The 13,173-nt window shown below is 36.7% G+C and overlaps 4 protein-coding genes across 4 annotated transcripts; 2 read left to right on the top strand and 2 right to left on the bottom strand.

Moving 5' to 3' along the window:
- Nucleotides 1–804: 804 nt before the first annotated feature.
- VTP21DRAFT_9442 (uncharacterized protein) lies at nucleotides 805–1,780 on the top strand (the record flags this gene model as incomplete). The annotated part of the gene is made up of 8 exons (XM_069400399.1): nucleotides 805–982; nucleotides 1,045–1,080; nucleotides 1,139–1,230; nucleotides 1,294–1,355; nucleotides 1,409–1,458; nucleotides 1,532–1,554; nucleotides 1,626–1,651; nucleotides 1,711–1,780. The coding sequence occupies 8 exons, from the start codon at nucleotides 805–807 to the stop codon at nucleotides 1,778–1,780; spliced, it is 537 nt and encodes a 178-aa protein (XP_069254329.1).
- A 704-nt stretch (nucleotides 1,781–2,484) lies between these two features.
- VTP21DRAFT_9441 (uncharacterized protein) lies at nucleotides 2,485–6,997 on the bottom strand (the record flags this gene model as incomplete). Its single annotated transcript, XM_069400398.1, has 20 exons — nucleotides 2,485–2,568; nucleotides 2,633–2,722; nucleotides 2,784–2,927; nucleotides 2,984–3,059; nucleotides 3,130–3,332; nucleotides 3,392–3,527; nucleotides 3,604–3,746; nucleotides 3,808–3,915; nucleotides 3,969–4,052; nucleotides 4,131–4,199; nucleotides 4,268–4,345; nucleotides 4,406–4,561; nucleotides 4,626–4,751; nucleotides 4,810–4,935; nucleotides 4,996–5,154; nucleotides 5,217–5,408; nucleotides 5,480–5,662; nucleotides 5,726–6,442; nucleotides 6,502–6,612; nucleotides 6,683–6,997. The coding sequence occupies 20 exons, from the start codon at nucleotides 6,995–6,997 to the stop codon at nucleotides 2,485–2,487; spliced, it is 3,300 nt and encodes a 1,099-aa protein (XP_069254328.1).
- Nucleotides 6,998–7,607: 610 nt separating this feature from the next.
- Nucleotides 7,608–10,306, top strand: VTP21DRAFT_9440 (uncharacterized protein; the record flags this gene model as incomplete). Its single annotated transcript, XM_069400397.1, has 11 exons — nucleotides 7,608–7,705; nucleotides 7,772–7,938; nucleotides 7,991–8,106; nucleotides 8,170–8,353; nucleotides 8,414–8,774; nucleotides 8,842–9,107; nucleotides 9,174–9,346; nucleotides 9,411–9,571; nucleotides 9,646–9,877; nucleotides 9,935–10,183; nucleotides 10,247–10,306. The coding sequence occupies 11 exons, from the start codon at nucleotides 7,608–7,610 to the stop codon at nucleotides 10,304–10,306; spliced, it is 2,067 nt and encodes a 688-aa protein (XP_069254327.1).
- Nucleotides 10,307–10,643: 337 nt separating this feature from the next.
- Nucleotides 10,644–12,052, bottom strand: VTP21DRAFT_9439 (uncharacterized protein; the record flags this gene model as incomplete). The annotated part of the gene is made up of 2 exons (XM_069400395.1): nucleotides 10,644–11,727; nucleotides 11,796–12,052. 2 exons carry the CDS (start codon nucleotides 12,050–12,052, stop codon nucleotides 10,644–10,646), a joined length of 1,341 nt encoding a protein of 446 aa, XP_069254326.1.
- Between the last annotated feature and the right edge of the window lie 1,121 nt (nucleotides 12,053–13,173).

The following is a 13,173-nucleotide window of genomic DNA, read 5'->3' as shown; positions in this document are numbered from 1 at the left end:
TTCACCGAGCGCAGCGCATAGTAGGGCAAGAGATTTGCCAGTGCCTTTAAAAATAAAATAGATATTAGAACAATGCATAATGAGCCTAATAATCATTTTTAAAGATTTACCAGTTGGACTTTCAAGTAAGGCATTCTCATTCTTTTGTAACGATTGAATTATCTATTTGAAATTGAATTCATATAAAACGCTTTGGTTAACCCATTAAAATGTCTGTATACCTTTGACATCATTTGCACTTGAGAAGGATAGGCTTTGAATGGAAAACGTAATTTGACACCACTAAAAATATATTCTACAGCATTGGTTTTGGGAGCATGATTGTTGCGCTCTAATTCATCTCTCTCTCTTCGATCTGCTAGTTCGACAGTATTATACTGGCCGATCTCATGTTTATTTTGTATCTTCAAGGAACTCTCCAATAATGGTGCCTGTATACTGGAATCTCGAGACTTATTCGAAGTTGATAACGAATCTCGTAACATAGCAAATATTTCTAACTAATCGAATATGGGTACAAAGTCGCGTAGAAAATTAAAAAAGGTATATTCCAAAGGTACTTGTGTAGCCAGAACGAGATGTCAAAGTTTAAAGCCACTATAAAAACTGAAGTCTTCAAAATGAACAATTATCAAAGAAAACAAGGTGGCAAACAGAATGCAATATGTTCAAATAAACTATGCCTGCTCCACATAACTAATTTTTCAAGCCATAAATAAATTAAATATTTCATTATACGATCTCTCGTATTTTTTCATTCATTCATACTAACTACTCCTATTAATTAACCAATCTGACGTTACGATGTCTTCACATCCTGTGTTATTGTTTGATACTGAACTCATTTCGCCGCATGTGCAGTCAGCCTTGCCGAACGGTTATCTGTTGAGACCATTATCCAGCGAGGATTATGATAAAGGATTTCTCGACACTTTGAATGTACTTACGGTAGTAGGAAATCTGTCGAAAGCAGAGTTTTTAGGTATAAGTGTAACTGAATTAGCAATCGATCCTATATCTAATTCCATTCTACTTTAATATTAGAAAGGTTTGCATATCTCAAGAGGCATAATCACGAATGTAAGTGAATCCATAAAGAAAGAGCAACCGAAAAATAATACGAGTATTATTTTAAAAGATTTCACGCTTGTAATTGAGAACGCACAAGGTCGCATAGTGGCTGCTGGCACGATATTCTTAGAACGAAAATTTGTACATCATCTTGGTTTGGTAAGTAATTACGCACTCGCACAAGATTTAATATATATGTGTATTAAAAAACATAGTATTTAGGTCGGGCACATTGAAGATATTGCTGTAGATAAAAATCAACAAGGAAAGAAGTTCGGATTTCGGTATGACATTCATGAATTGTTTTTTTGATCACTTTCACTTATATACTCTCTAGTATCATAGATGCGCTTAAGTATGTGGGGACCAAACTAGGATGTTATAAGAGTATGTATTACCAACTATATATATAGCTAGGATGGTATTTCTAATTCTGAGCAATTATAATTGAAACTAATAGTCATTCTTGATTGTTCGGAAAAGGTAAAATGGATTTATTTCATAGTGTATGTTACTATATCTATAACAATATTTTTTGTTTATAATTCAAACAGAACGTGCCATTTTATGAAAAATGCGGGTGAGCCTGTTTATTTTTAATTTATAGATGTCATTTTTTAATCGATTTTATATCAATAGATTCAAAAAGAAAGAAGTTGAAATGGCGTACTATATCCCTGAAAATGATAAACCAAAATCCAAGCTTTAATTTAGGAGAATATGCTGTATGGATGAGATTCTTTCTTTTTTTTTCAATAAACCATCATTTAATTTTTGTACCATGTTGAACAGCCAAAAATACTTAAAACGCGTAAATTATATACTCAACTATCTAAATTTGTTCTGATTCGCTGATATTTGCAAAAAAAAAAAAGAATCCCATAAATTCCAGAATGGAACTTGCCTAAGCTCAAAGTATCCTGTAGTATAAAAAGGAGCTCGCTCAACACACTGTTGTTTCCTCATACTTACCTGGGTAGAAGTCAAAGTGGTCAAGACGGCTTTGGCTTCATCAGCTTTTGCTAGCATTGCACAAACGACTAGCAGTTGCTGGTGCGAACACTCTAACGGGTGTCTCGATACCATAATTTTTGTTAGTGGGAACTAGGTTTCCCCGACATAATTTTTAAAGAAAAAGTTGAATAAAATCACATATCCTTTATATCGGGTATCATGCATAATGATACTATTAGGGACTAAACATGGATGATATCGTCTTTTATACCCATTTCCATAAAAAGTAATCACTATTCACATGTTGACTTCGGGAAGGAGGAATAAAATAAGTACAGTTATGATAGTTAAAATAATTAGAAAATTCGCGAGTACTTTAAGCGTATGGAAAAATAAAGACATTACAAATAGTATATTGATAAAAAAAAATTACAGATAATAACAACCAAATAGCTCATTTTAAATTTCTCTTTTAGCTTCTTGCGCAACTTCTCGTAGATATAACAGTACTTGTTCAGCAACATCATGCCGTTCATTGACAACCTTATAGTTCGAGATTCCATAAGCAAAAAAAAAAAAAAAACGGAGGAAAATGGTATATATTTACCTCAATTTGTCTCATAAATTTCACAAGAATACGATCATGGCGTTGTAGCTTCTCGTCAAGTGTTTCGCATTTGCGTTTCAATGACATATTCTAGGAATTTTTTCAAGAATTAACCGAGAATTAAATATTTCTAAAATATCTTGTATATTACCTCTTTCTCAAGACTAGCTGATTTTTTCTCTGCAGCCTCGAGAGCTTGTGCATGGAGATCCAGCATTCCACGATATTTCGAGTCAATATCTTCCCACGGAGCTCTTGAACTATCTTCTTTCTGCGATACGCGAGTGGCCATCGTCTATGTGAGTAATTTTTTAATAATATGACTTATGTCTTAGTTATGCTCACTTTTACCTCCTGCTGCATCTTAACAAGTTGTTCAAACCGATCTTTTCGAGTATTAGCTTCTTCCAACAGTTTCTCGGCGTTCCTAAAAATGAGAAAACAAGTAAATAAAATGGCAAAAATTGAGAAAATTGACTATAAGTTCTGCTAATTACTTCATCTGACACTGCAATTCTAATATTCTCTTTCGAGCAGCTTTCCGATCCTTTTGAATAGTTTTTTCCTTATCTTTGAGTTCTTCTTCAAGTTTCCGCAGTCGTTCATATGCCTCTCCTATTTTTGCATCACTACGTAATGGGGACCTATTAAAGCTGGATTCAAGCTCGAGTTTCTTTTTTGAAATATCCCGTATCTCTCGCTAAAAAACGATTCAGCATTTAATATTTCACTTATATGTAAGGAATTGTTGATTCTAACCCTAAGATCGTCATTTTCCTTTTTACACATGTTAAGTCGCTCGGCCCACTGTTTAGTAATGGATGCCGCCTTATCAACCCTTCTCTCAAGTTGATTCACTTGGTGTGATTTCGCATTCATTTGATTTGAGAGTACTCTAATACATTAAGATTCGTAGATAAAATTCATAGATAAATAAAAGCCAAATCATTTACAAAAGTAATTGAAATTACCTAAACTGTTCACGAGTTCGCTCATAAATCTCGTTAATCCTCCGCTCATACGACTGATTAAGCTGAATTAATCGCTTGACTTTGTCATTGATATGTTCGCGGAATAGGTCATAGTTATTAGTAGGGTTGGGTATTTTCAGTTCCTATGAGTAAATATAGCGAGTGAATAAGTAATAAAAACAAAAATCACCGAAATATAGTTACTGTCTGTTCACGATTTAGTATGATGTCTAAGTTGCGGTATATGTTTACCAAGAGCGAGTTGCGTTGAGAAATTATATCACGTAGCTGAGATTCAGATGTATCAGAAGACTAAAAAAGAATTGAATATACGAAACAGGAAACCATATAGAACATTGAGTTACTCTTTGTTCTTCTGATATGCGAGATTCTAGTGAAGTTAAGTCGTTCAGAAGATTTCCAATATAGTCTTCTTTTTCCTTCAGCTCCTGTATGAAAGACAAAAAACAAGAGAATCCAAACATTATGGCGTGCTTGTATTTGCAGGTTGATATGTATGATAATACCTCTTGGGCGTTTCGTAATGAATTTTCTGCATCTGCTTTCTCATTAGTTAAACTTTCATTAATTTCATGCTGTAATGTAAAATAGAAAAGACTAATAAGAATGTTAAAATTGAATGCCTGAGACTACAACAAGTTACCAGTTTTTCATTTTGATCTATTAAATCATCAAGCTCTCGCGCAGTCTTTTCTAAATCTAAGCGTGCCTGAATCAATTGCTAAAGATCAAGTCAAATTTCAATCAAGAGAAAAATTAGATGTGATGAATAGAGATATACCTTCTTCCAGTTCTCAGCTTCAATGCATGACTCATTGAGCCCACGATTACGCTCAGTTTGGATATTGAGCTGCTCTTTGATAAATTGCAGCTCGCTATCCTTTTCTTGGAGTTTTACAAAAGTCTCTTTGACAGTTTGTAAATAAGTTTCTTTACTCTAAAAACGTGTAGAAATTAACATTTCACAATTCACATAAGTATTATAAAGAGTTTTAACCAACCTCTTCATATTCTTTGCTCTTTTCCATCCATTTAGCAAGCTCTTCTTGCATATATAAGATATCTGTTTCCTTTTCATGCAATATTTTACTGCATTCCTCCCGCTCTTCCTCGCATTTTTCGAGTCGCTTCAATAAAAATGAAATCATTAGGAAAAGTAATGATTGTAAAAAGTTCAAATCATACCTGATTCAATGTAGATAACTGCTTTTCATATCCTTCTTCAGTACTTGTTAATTGAGTTTCGAGTCTCTCTACACGATTTAAAAGTTCGCCCTTTTCATTTTCCAGGTGATTGACTTGTTGTGATAACTATTTCCGAATACTAAATCAGTATAAACTCCTGAAAATCAAGGGCACAATTATTTCAACTTTTTCGATATTTTCTTCGTCCTCTTCAAATCGACTCGCAGCCAGAGCAAGCTCACTTTCTAATCGAGCCATTTCCTCTCGGTGAGCGTATTCTTTATCTCGTAATACCCTTAAGTCATTTTCCAACCTATGTCTTTCCGATTGCTCCTGGGCATAGTCCTAAGCGAGAAAAAAAAGATTAGAATGAAATTAAGAGTAAACTATGAAAATTGAACAATTACTTCGCGCTGCTGAGCAATTACATCTTTTAATTCATTAATTTCCCTTTCAAGAGATTCCTGAATCGATTGAACCTCTCTTCTCCGAGACAGAATATTTTCTTCTAATTCTTGAGCAAGAGATTTTGATTCTTCTTCTGCCTGGCGTTGTCGCAACGCAAGTTCAGCTATGTGATCGCGAACACCATTGATGACCTAAATAATTATTGGGCAATAAGAAATTCAATTGCAGATTATTAAAAAAGAATATGAAGACAATCATTTACTTCTTCAATAGCCCCATCATTCTCAATATCCACACTACTAATTCCTGAATCACCATCATCGGCATCAGAATCCTCTAAATTCTCATTAGCCTCTATCGAGATGTCTCCACCGCTTCGAATCTCCGAGCCCCCCATTATTCGATTTAGCCGTTCGATTAGATGTGCTCGTTGATTGACAAGTAACTAAACAAATAGAAAAAGGTAACAAATGGCTAGTATTCATCAAAAGTATCCGAGTTAATTTACCATTTTCAAGCGACGGATTTTTTGAAGGTGCCGTTTTCTGAGGTCATCCATTTGTGATGTGACTGGCTGGGCGGAAGTAATATCTTCAGTCGGCAGCCCATCCTCATCGAGATTAAAATTAATGCCATGGGAGAGCAGCTTCGCGATAGCCGCTTCAAGTGCATTGCTATTTTTTTCTGATATTAAATTTGCACGATCACGTTCTAGGATAAGACTGCTTCGCTCTATCTTATATTGAAACATTTGCTCAACGAGATTTTCCATTTCAGCGTTAATCTGTTGGTGTTCTTCTTCCAAAAGCGTATTTCGCTGCCGCTCGTGCTCCGCATACTCTCGCAATTGCTCAGCTTCCTCTCGTAATATGTCAACTTCACGCTCCAATTCAAACAAGCGGCTTTTCAACTGATGTCCTTCAGTTGGCGGAAGTTCTTCTTCTTTAGTCAATCGTCTTTCACTTAAAACTCGATGTAGCTGTTGATTTTCTTGATCGCGCTCTTCTATTTGACGTCGTAATTCGTTCAATTCCGCTCTATAACGTTCGATTGCTGCTAGTGAATGGCTATATTCATTTCTTTCATCATCGCCTAGTCCTAGTTGATTGTCACCAAACTGGGATCTCCTTAACTCTTCAAGTTCGTCAAGAGCCTCTTGTAGCTCGCTCTTATTACTTTTTAACTGGTTACTGAGTTCTTTAATTCGTTTTTTGAGTTCATCATTCTATCAATAACAAAATAATCAGCTACATAACTAAAAGAGGGATATAATTATATACTTGCTTCCGCTAAGACTCGCTCAATATTTTCATTACTCATTTTAGACAAGCGCTCTCTCATGAAAAAAAGGCACATTTTGAGATCGAAATTTTCTTTAGTTGTCTTATCAATATACTAGAAGGTATAATCGTACACATGAGATCTTGCTTAATTTACGAAATCTGAAATAAATATAACTACTTACCCGCTCCTGTTCTTTTAATGTCATTTGATAGAGTTTTGGCGTGGCCTTCGATTCAGCAATTAGTTGTCTTGCTTGATCAGGAGGCAATTGAGCCAGGAGTTCTTCTGTTTTGAATGTGCCAGTCGCTTCTTTCCCCTTTTTACCGCGTTCAGGTGGACTTCCTATTTCGAGTGGCGGCTCGTGTTCCGATAGGATTGAGCTCACGTAGCTCATCGCGAACATTTCCTCCTCGATTCGATCGTCTTCATCCCCATTTTGTATAGACTTCTCATCCCCTATATCTGCAGTTTTAGTGGACTTTTCATGTTCACTCATCGATGCGAACGATTGAATCCGATTGAAGTTTATAGGCTGATTCGATGGAGCATCAAGTAATTGAAGTTTGAACTTGAAACGCGATTCAATTACTGCGCCTTTTCTCTGCAAATTGATTTTTGTACCTGTAATGGTTATATGTATTGAATCTAATTAATTCAATGTTTCAGCTATTTCATGAAGTTATAAGCCTCCATTATTCAGCAGCTCCATAGGATATGATCATACCGTCATAATTCTCCTGGCTAAGCTATTGCGTATTAGCCTTCAAACAAGGTTTTTGGAGTAGTAAAGAAAGGCTCTAGTTTCATTCCAAATCACAGTTTTACTATGCATATGGGAAGTTAAGGGTGTAAAGACGGCGAGATATTTAGGGTTCTTTGATTAGATGTCGAAAATGCTATCAAATGGTTATCGCGCTAATTGAACTTTTTCTCCAATTCGAGAATATCTTCTAAAAATGGCCCGTATCTTCCTGGAAGCAACTTAACCTATCGTGGCTGATCTATTCGAGAGCACTGCGGGCGTTTTCTATAAATCGATAGCATTTATTTGCCACTCAGTAAAATATTAGTTTCCGCTCTAATCGCGAAAAAAAAAACAATTGAAAATGCGACCTGACACTGAAAATCCCATGCCCACCGATGGCACAGGAGTTGTTCAAATTGACCCTTGGCTCGCTCCATTTTCTGATTCTTTGAGAAAAAGGTTAATTTGGTCTTAAACGCGTAGAAATTTTGCTAACAAGTCTTCTTTCGTATTAATTACATGCAGATATTCTCATTACCGAGATTGGGTCCAAAAGATTGACGAAACTATGGGGGGATATGATAAATTTACCCGTGGTTTTGAGTATTTTGGCTTCAATTTAACACCAGAGGGAATTGTATATCGAGAATGGGCGCCTGGAGTTGAAAAAGCTAGCCTTATTGGAGAATTTAGTATGTTCTCTTCTTTTTGTTGAATTTCTTATACTAACTAATAATACCGAAGATAATTGGGATGTTAACGCTAATCCAATGAAGCGCGACGAATTTGGAGTTTGGCATGTTATTGTACCGAATAATCAAGATGGTTCGCCTGGTATTTCTCACAACACAAAAGTTAAAGTATGATATAGAAATAATACAATATTAGAGATTCATGATTTGCATTAACCCATGATTTTGTAGATTTCAATGATCACACCCGCCGGCGAACGTATTGACCGTCTACCTGCCTGGAGTAAACGTGTGGTACAAAATCTATCCATTAGTCCGGTATACGATGCCATCTTCTGGAATCCTCCCGAGAAATACAAATGGAATCATACAGCTCCTAATAAACCTGAAAGCCTGCGAATTTACGAAGCTCATGGTGAAAACAATACTTATTATTCGTGTCATTCGGATTATTGATGGGATCGACTTTTCATAGTTGGAATATCCAGCCCGGAGCCCCGAGTTGCCACTTACAACGATTTTACAGAGAATGCTCTACCTCGCATCAAAAAGCTCGGCTACAACGCTATTCAATTAATGGCAATAATGGAGCATGCTTATTATGCGTCTTTCGGTTATCAAGTCACAAATTTTTTTGCTGTATCGAGCCGCTACGGTGAGCCAGAGGATTTAATGCGACTAATTGATACAGCCCACAGTATGGGAATATATGTGTTACTTGACGTTGTCCATAGCCACGCTTGTAATAACGTCCTTGATGGTCTGAATCAATTTGATGGCACAGACCATCAATATTTCCATGAAGGAGGTAAAGGGCGCCACGAATTGTGGGATAGGCAAGCATTATTCTTATAATTTAGTGGTTCTTCCATTTTACCTTATTTGATATATACGTACTTATAGTCGCTTATTTAACTACGGAAATTATGAAGTACTCCGCTTTCTTCTCTCTAACCTTCGCTTCTATATGCATGAATACCGCTTTGACGGCTTTCGTTTTGATGGTGTGACCTCTATGCTCTACGTTCACCATGGCATTGGAACCGGATTTTCGGGCAACTATGCGGATTATTTTAATGAGCTTGTCGACGAAGAAGCCATTGTTTATTTAATGCTTGCGAATGACATGCTACATAAACTCTACCCTGAGTGTATCACCATTGCTGAAGGTAGGTTTTCTTTCGTGGCATGATAAGAAGCTTAACCAATAACAGCTCTATTATCTTATAATGCAGATGTGTCTGGAATGCCTGCTTTGTGTCGACCGGTATCAGAGGGAGGCGTAGGCTTTGATTACCGCTTAGCCATGGCGATACCTGATATGTGGATTAAGATTTTAAAAGAGCTGCGGGATGAAGACTGGAATATTGGTAACATTGTTTTTACTTTGACAAACCGAAGACATCTGGTAATTATTCTTAATTCATATCAATCGAGTTCAAATTTTTTGATCTTCACGCGGTTTTTTTTAGGAAAAATCCATTGCTTATGCTGAATCTCATGATCAAGCACTGGTTGGTGACAAGACCTTGGCTTTTTGGCTGATGGACAAAGAAATGTACACGAACATGTCTGATTTAACCGAGTTGACTCCAATCATCGATCGTGGAATTGCATTACATAAGATGATACGGTCAGTAGTTCTCTAATATTCGATTGCTAATAATAAGATCTAAGCTCTCCTCGATATGTTATTTAAATCTATAGCCTTCTTACACATGGTTTAGGAGGGGAAGGCTATCTTAATTTTGAAGGCAATGAGTTTGGTCATCCTGAATGGTTAGATTTTCCGCGTGAAGGGAACAATAATAGCTTCCATTACGCTCGTAGACAATTCAATTTAGTAGACGACCATTTATTGCGGTACAAATATTTGTATGCGTTTGATGGAGCCATGCAACACTTGGAGGAACGATATGGATGGCTTCATTCCCCCCAGGTAATAGTATATAACGAAATATCGATCTATTGAAACTAATTCTTTAGTAATATTCAGGCTTGGGTTTCATTAAAACACGAAGAAGACAAAGTGATCGCTTTTGAACGTGCGAAACTGCTCTGGATTTTCAATTTTCATCCCAACAAATCTTTTACTGACTATCGCATTGGTGTGGACTTGCCGGGTGAATATAAGATTGTGCTCAACAGTGATTCAAAAGGATTTGGCGGACATAATCGACTTGATGAAGCCCAATCTTATTTTACTTCTGATTTTGGATGGAATGGGCGTAAACACTCTCTCCAGGTAATATTTTTTCCTCAGTTTTTTAGGCAAATATTATAACGAATATTTTACTCTTTCCTCTAGGCATATATCCCCTGCCGCACTGCCATAATTCTGGCTAGAAAAGAGGAGATCCAGAACTGAACTTATCCTAAGCTTTTTGTTTTATATACATTATCCCTATATAAAAATAAAAGGATGCTTTATTCAAAAACTGATGATTCGATGCAAGTTATCACATTGAATAGAATTAGTTATATAGCATAGATATAATTCGGATTACCAATAACAAAAAAAAAAAACTGCATAAAGTCTTTGGAAGAATAAAGCGTATCCACAAAAACAAAAGAATAGGGGATAATATAAATATATATAGGAAAACCATAAGAAACATCTATATTACAATACTGTTTCGAGAATATAAGAGAAATTCGTGCCGGTAAAATATCCTCAATGTTTACTAAGTCCATCATATCAATTCCTAATGAGTCCAACCGTATTTCCGAGACATTGTTCGAAAAATTTCCAAGCGTTGAAGAGCATACGAGAAATAGTCGAAATCTATTTCTGATTGTGCAGCTTGTACAAGTCCCCATAGTCCCCATAAGAGATGACTTACAACGGCCCATTTATTGGCTTCATCGGCCAATTTTTCCAATGCATCTTGGCGTGCAGCTGCATCGAGCTTACGGCTAGAAGCAACAAGTTCGGCGTCAAGGTAGGCTTCTAAGAAATTAAGCTGTTCTTCATGATTGGGATATCGTTCAAGATGCAATATATGGGGTTCCTCAGAATGATAATCCGCCATCCATTCGCAAAAGTGATTTCCGATATCATAACCTCGAAAATTATATCCAGCGTATTCAAAATCCACTATGACCAATTCATGAGGAGGAGAATCAAGCCGTAAAATGTTCCCATACTGCGTATCATTATGGGCGAATACTATCGGACTTGGAGCAGCCTTTGGGATTTCACACTTCAATTGGTCAATCTCATCTCGAAGAGAAAACAAATCGAACTGTCGAAGCATATCGCGCCGCTTTTCATCTGGATTCTTCTTGTACCATTCGGTGACCATCGAGAGCGCCAACTCGTACCATTTGTCAATGTTTACCCAGACCTCCGGCACGGTTTCACTCCCGTTTTTAGGAGGAAATGTATTCACGATTGAATGGAGCTCATAGAGCTTGCGTGCAATGCTGCGAGAAGTTTGAGGATCACGAAGATCGAATCTGGTTAGAGTAGTGGATTCTAGATACTGTTCAAAACGACCATTTCCGAAAATGCCCAGTAGTTGTGCACCAATGTTAAGTTGTGACAAAAGGCGCATCCAGTACAGCTCCTTTTCGCGATGAAAAAGCTGCTCTACTCCAACACCATACACTCTCAATAGCAACTTTTGCCGTTTGGAAGGTGCCGTAACTAGGAAAACACAGTTGGTGAGGGCCCCGGAGATACGGCTGAGCTGAACATCCTGCTCCACAATGTCGTGCCAACCAGGTATGTCGAGACGATGAATAAAATGCACGACTTTATCTCGAAGATCATCTCCATGTAAATGACTAAAATAAAAAAACTTAGCAATTAGTTGATTAAATAATTAATAGAGAAAATTAGGCTATAAACCCACGATAGATCAATTGTGTCATCAATGGTTGGAACAGGTTCAATAATTTGCTTCTTCTTGACCAGTTCATAAAGGCTTTGCATAAATAATTGCTTGAAAGAATCCCGTTTGCCTCCCCGATTCCTAAGAAGATTCTTCACTAATGACCCAATGCGATGAAAACGATCTCGCTCAGCATGACGGATCCGATGTTGTCTTTGAATTTTCGAGGGCATGGTTGAAGGCGTGGCGGTATCGGAACTCTGTTCTGCCGCAAGCATAATCAAATGAGTAGCAAGATTAATAACGAATTAAAAAATGTTGGAAAAAGAGAGAAAAAGGAAAAACAAAATAAGTGTCAGGCGTTAAAAAAATATGCGAGAACACTGGATCTCACGCGGACTTTACATACTAGTTTGCGATTGGTCTTTGCAATTCTCTTTTTTCCCTTTTGGATATTTTCATTGGCATACTAAATAAGAACTTTTGAATGCCATCAACATAGTAAGTATCTCTGCACAAAATTCAAATTACACATTATTTCTAGACGTGTATATGTACTCTGTCTACACCGTTTTCTCCCACTAACAGGCAAGCATGACTTAGTAAATTGCTTGAGCCGATTGATGCATTTGGCAGCCAAGGAAATTCAGAAAACTACCCCAACATCTGGCCTTTAATTCAAAAGACGTTTCTTTGAAAAAAAAAAAAATGCTATACTGCAAGTTACTCAATATATACCAATTGCCCTATCCATTCAATGGAAGTTACAACTATTTAACTCCCAACATGCTACTCGGTAATATCGCCTCTGAATTGCCAGACTCATCTACTAGCTATGTAAAATGTTCATATGAAAAACAGTAATATAGATGGGGTTGATTCTAGCTCCGATATTAGAATTATTCCTATTTGCCCTAATCGCTCCGCACATTTGAGTTAGGTCACTCGAAAGGATTATGATGATAAACGCTCCGTGTTTATGAAACAACATGCATTTCCACTATCCTTTAGTTTTTTTTTGGCACTACAATATTTCGTATCGAGTATAAGCAATAAAATCGCTTAACTATTGAGCCGTTTGACAAGACATCGCATCCTTAGTTATTGCTTTTTTTCTAAGTTATTACCTAGTTATAAATGGCGATATATTAGGGAAATATTAGGTAATATTCCTAGACTTTTTTTACGAAGGTCCTTTATTGAAAAGTAATCTATCCTGTTAATAAGGTAGGATAGGATCTACTTCAAAATCACTCAGGAAATGCTCCTGGGCTTCCTTGAAGGAACTGGAAGTTGGAAGAAGGAAAAAAAAAACATAGAGCGCCTACAAAAAACCCGCCTGGTGAAAACTGCTAGAAACGTATAGGAGCACGTAGAAAGATGGAGGAGGTTAGGTCGA

This window comes from Calcarisporiella thermophila, assembly GCF_041956535.1.
Source record: "Calcarisporiella thermophila strain CBS 279.70 unplaced genomic scaffold VTP21scaffold_5, whole genome shotgun sequence".
Taxonomy (NCBI): Eukaryota; Fungi; Calcarisporiellomycota; class Calcarisporiellomycetes; order Calcarisporiellales; family Calcarisporiellaceae; genus Calcarisporiella; species Calcarisporiella thermophila.
Note: the sequence above shows the minus strand (reverse complement) of the source record. Positions and strands in the feature narration are given on the sequence as shown.